At 38.6% G+C, this 4332-nt stretch overlaps 1 protein-coding gene across 2 annotated transcripts in view; it reads left to right on the top strand.

Annotated features, from left to right (window-relative positions):
- The first annotated feature begins 403 nt into the window (after nt 1–403).
- The window catches only part of corin (corin, serine peptidase), a 21189-nt gene continuing 17260 nt past the window's right edge, over nt 404–4332 (top strand). Inside the window, exons 1-2 of one of the 2 annotated variants that reach the window (XM_068713056.1) lie at nt 404–507; nt 2788–2911. In XM_068713056.1, the coding sequence (XP_068569157.1) occupies nt 445–507; nt 2788–2911 (187 nt within the window). In that variant the 5' untranslated portion in view covers nt 404–444. Of the gene's footprint in view, nt 508–2787; nt 3155–4332 lie in introns of both variants that reach the window. The other variant, XM_068713055.1, reaches the window with a different exon arrangement.

Genomic DNA, 4332 nt, shown 5'->3' with positions numbered 1-4332 from the left:
TCTAAAGGTCCTCACAAAGATAGAAAAACAAGACACACGTAGTTCAAGTTGTGGAGAATGCGTGTGTGTGTGTGTGTGTGTGTGTGTGTGTGTGTGTGTGTTTTCAAAAACCACACGCACAGGCACGAGGCTCAAGTCCCAGCATGACGGTGAGTTGTGTTTAATCCCACGATTAGGTTCTGTCACGTGCAGACAACCTGAGGTATGTGTGTGTGTGTGTGTGTGTGTGTGTGTGTGTGTGTGTGTGTGTGTGCGCGTGTGTGCGCGTGTGTGTGTGTGTGCGCGTGTTGGGAGAGAGAGAGCGAGAGAGAGAGAGAGAGAGCGAGAGAGCGAGACTCCGAGGGGGCGGAGCTAGCGTGTCTCGTGCTCGGTTAGTTAGCGGAGCTGCTCGCGGGCAGCAGCCAGAGGGATGGTCTCGCGCTCGGCTGCGGGCGGCATCGGGTCATGTTGTCCGGGCGGCGGGAGACCTGTCCGCGTGTCACCTTCAGCGGGGCGGGAACTGAGGCGGTGAGTGTCCGCGCGATTGTTACTGTCTCGTGTCTGCGCTACTGTCCTTGAGTTTACCGACATGTCTCCTTCTCTGTCTCCTCCGTATCTCTGTCTCCTTCTTTTTCTCGGTCTCCTTGTCTCTGTCTCCTCCTCTGTCTCCTTGTCTCCGTCTTCTCTGTCTCCTTGTTTCTGTCTTCTCCTCTGTTTCCTCTGTCTCCTTGTCTGTGTCCTCTGTCTCCTTATCTCTGTCTCCTTCTCTCTCCTCCTCTGTCCTCTGTCTCCTTTCTTCCGTCCTCCTTGTCTCTGTGTCTCTCTATCACCTTTAATAACCAGAAGATCTTAATAATGATAATAATAATGATAATGATAATAATAATAAAGATAATTTAAATTGGTATAAGTTTAAATGTATTACTCTGCTTCTGAATAATGTTTATTTAATAGTTTATTAAATCTGTAATTCAATATTTTAAATGAAATGAAATCAGTTAAATGTATATTTTCTAGAACTCAACAGTTTAAAATACAAATAAATAAATATTACTTTTGTAGAATTGTCGAATTTTTGCTTAAATTAGTTTAAAAGTTTGTTAAAATAGTAACTCATTGTCTTATTTTCTTAACTAATCTCTTCAGCTTTTAAAATGAGTTTATTTATTTATTTTGAATAAAAAAGTAAATGTTTGATTGAAGTATTTAATTATTGTTATTATTGTTATCTAATCTCTCCTGTATCATGAATAATAATTAGTGCAACTTTATCGTCTTAAAATCAATCATCTTTATGAACTGAAGTTGTTTCAGAAAAATAATAATAATAATTAATAATAATATTAATAGTTATTAATAACAATATTCATAGTTATTAATAATACTATTAATAATTAACAATATTATTAATAATCCTGTAAATCTTAATTTGTCCAAAAACACAAATAATATTAATTTAAATATCATTAAAGACAAATAAAAGCATCAAATCATCTCATTATTATGTTTTATTTCTATAATCACAATAAAAACAACACTTTGTTTATTTGTTTACTTCACTTTAATGAGTCACTTTAAAATAAATATGTATTTATATAAAGAATCTTTAAAGAACAATAATCAATCACTGAGTTATTAATAATGTAATCAATATAATCATGTTTAAAGGGTTCATTAGTGATGAAATAATATTGGTAATAAATAGATTTAATGTGTATTCTTCAAATGAAATGATCAAGAAAATACATGTTAAACAATGTTAAAGGACAATCTATATATATATATATATATACATTATATATTATATATATATTATATGTATATATATAATGTGTATATATAATATATATACACATTATATATATATTATATGCATATATATATATAATGTATATATATAATATATATATATATAATGTATATATATAATATATATATATATAATGTATCTATATATATATATATTATATATAATGTATCTATATATATTATATGTATAATATATACGTGTATATATACATTATATATATATATATTATATATATAATATATATTATATGTAAATATACACGTATATATACATTATATATATATATACATATATATATTATATGTATAATATATACATATATATATATATACATATATTATGTATATATATCTATACGTATATATATAATATATGTATATATATAATATATATATACATATAATATATATATAATACATAATGTATGTATATATATATAAGTAGAGGAGGAAGAGGTAGAGGAGGAGGAGGTAGAGGAAGAAAAAGAGGAGGAGGAGGAGGTAAAGGAGGAGGAGGAGGTAGAGGAGGAGGAGGAAGAAGAGGAGGTAGAGGAGGAGGAGGAGGAGGAGGAGGTAGATGAGGAGGAGGAGGTAGAGGAGGAGGAGGTAGAGGAAGAAAAAGAGGAGGAGGAGGAGGTAAAGGAGGAGGAGGAGGTAGAGGAGGAGGAGGAAGAAGAGGAGGAGGAGGAGGTAGAGGAGGAGGAGGAAGAAGAGGAGGAGGAGGTAGAGGAGGAGGAGGAGGAGGAGGAGGAGGAGGAGGAGGTAGATGAGGAGGAGGAGGTAGAGGAGGAGGAGGAGGAGGTAGATGAGGAGGAGGAGGTAGAGGAGGAGGAGGAGGAGGAGTACTTGAAGCTGCTGTGAGGTGTCCAGTGTCCACTTTAAAAATAACTTTATCGACTCCAGCGGACAGAAACACATTATAAATAACCAGAGGCAGGGGGCGGAGCTTAAAGGGTCTCTCTTTCACCAACGTTAACGTCTGATTGGTCTGTCATATAGGCTCCGCCTCGAGGACCCGAGGAGGCGTGTCCTCACAAGCTGGGATCGACCAATCACCTTCGACTTCTCCTCTACGTCCTGATTCCTGCTGTGAGTCTGCTGCTGCTGAGTCTACTGCTCACAGGTATTAATACACATAGTACACACATATTAATACACACTGTACACACTGTGAGTCTGCTGCTGCTGAGTCTACTGCTCACAGGTATTAATACACATAGTACACACATATTAATACACACTGTACACACTGTGAGTCTGCTGCTGCTGAGTCTACTGCTCACAGGTATTAATACACATAGTACACACATATTAATACACACTGTACACACTGTGAGTCTGCTGCTGCTGAGTCTACTGCTCACAGGTATTAATACACATAGTACACACATATTAATACACACTGTACACACTGTGAGTTGACTTGTGAGCTCGTTTGAACCCTAAAATCAGATGTTTAAAGTCTGATGCTGAGGAGAGGAAGGAAAGAAGGAAAGGATGAGAGAAGGAAGGAAGGAAAAAGAGCAATGTTAGGAAGCATCAGAGGAAGTGAGGAAGGATGAACAGAGGACAGTGTAGGAGGAGAGATGACACATATTCATGTTCTCTAATTCATCGTGGGTGTGTGACAGTGTGTGTGTGTGTGTGTGTGTGTGTGTGTGTGTGTGTGTGTGACAGTGTGTGTGTGTGTGACAGTGTGTGTGTGTGTGTGTGTGTGTGTGTGTGTGTGTGTGTGTGTGTGACAGTGTGTGTGTGTGTGTGTGTGTGTGTGAGACAGTGTGTGTGTGTGTGTGTGTGTGTGTGTGTGTGTGTGTGTGTGTGGACTGTGTGTGTGTGTGTGTGTGTGTGTGACTGTGTGTGTGTGTGTGTGTGTGTGTGTGTGTGTGTGACTGTGTGTGTGTGTGTGTGTGTGTGTGTGTGTGTGTGTGTGTGTGTGTGTGACTGTGTGTGTGTGTGTGTGTGTGTGTGTGACTGTGTGTGTGTGTGTGTGTGTGTGTGTGTGTGTGTGTGACAGTGTGTGTGTGTGTGTGTTTGACAGTGTGTGTGTGTGTGTGTGTGTGTGTGTGTGTGTGTGTGTGTGTTTGACAGTGTGTGTCTGTGTGTGTGTGTGTGTGTGTGTGTGTGTGTGTGTGTGTGTGTGTGTGTGTTTTGACAGTGTGTGTGTGTGTGTGTGTGTGTGTGTGTGTGTGTGTGTGTGTGTGTGTGTCTCGTCACCATGACAGCAGGGTGTCTCTCGACCAATCAGGAGCAGAGAAACTGTCTCAAACATTCAGACAAAAAGAATTTCAAATATTTACTCTGATCAACTGAACCTCCTCTTCATCTCCTTCCTCCTCCTCACCTCCTCTTTTACTCATCTTGTTTTCCCTTCATTACTGACTTCTCTTCCTCTTCTTCACCTCTGTTTCTTCTTCTGTTCTCTCTCATCACGTCTTCTTCTGCAGCTGTTTCTGTTGTTTCCTCCTCGACTCATTACACACACACACACACACACACACACTGTCACACACACACACTGTCACACACACACACACACACACACAC

The sequence above is a fragment of the Cebidichthys violaceus genome, unplaced genomic scaffold (assembly GCF_023349555.1).
Source record: "Cebidichthys violaceus isolate CVI_PGR_0920_01 unplaced genomic scaffold, fCebVio1.0.p SCAF_19, whole genome shotgun sequence".
Classification (NCBI taxonomy): Eukaryota; Metazoa; Chordata; class Actinopteri; order Perciformes; family Stichaeidae; genus Cebidichthys; species Cebidichthys violaceus.
Note: the sequence above shows the minus strand (reverse complement) of the source record. Positions and strands in the feature narration are given on the sequence as shown.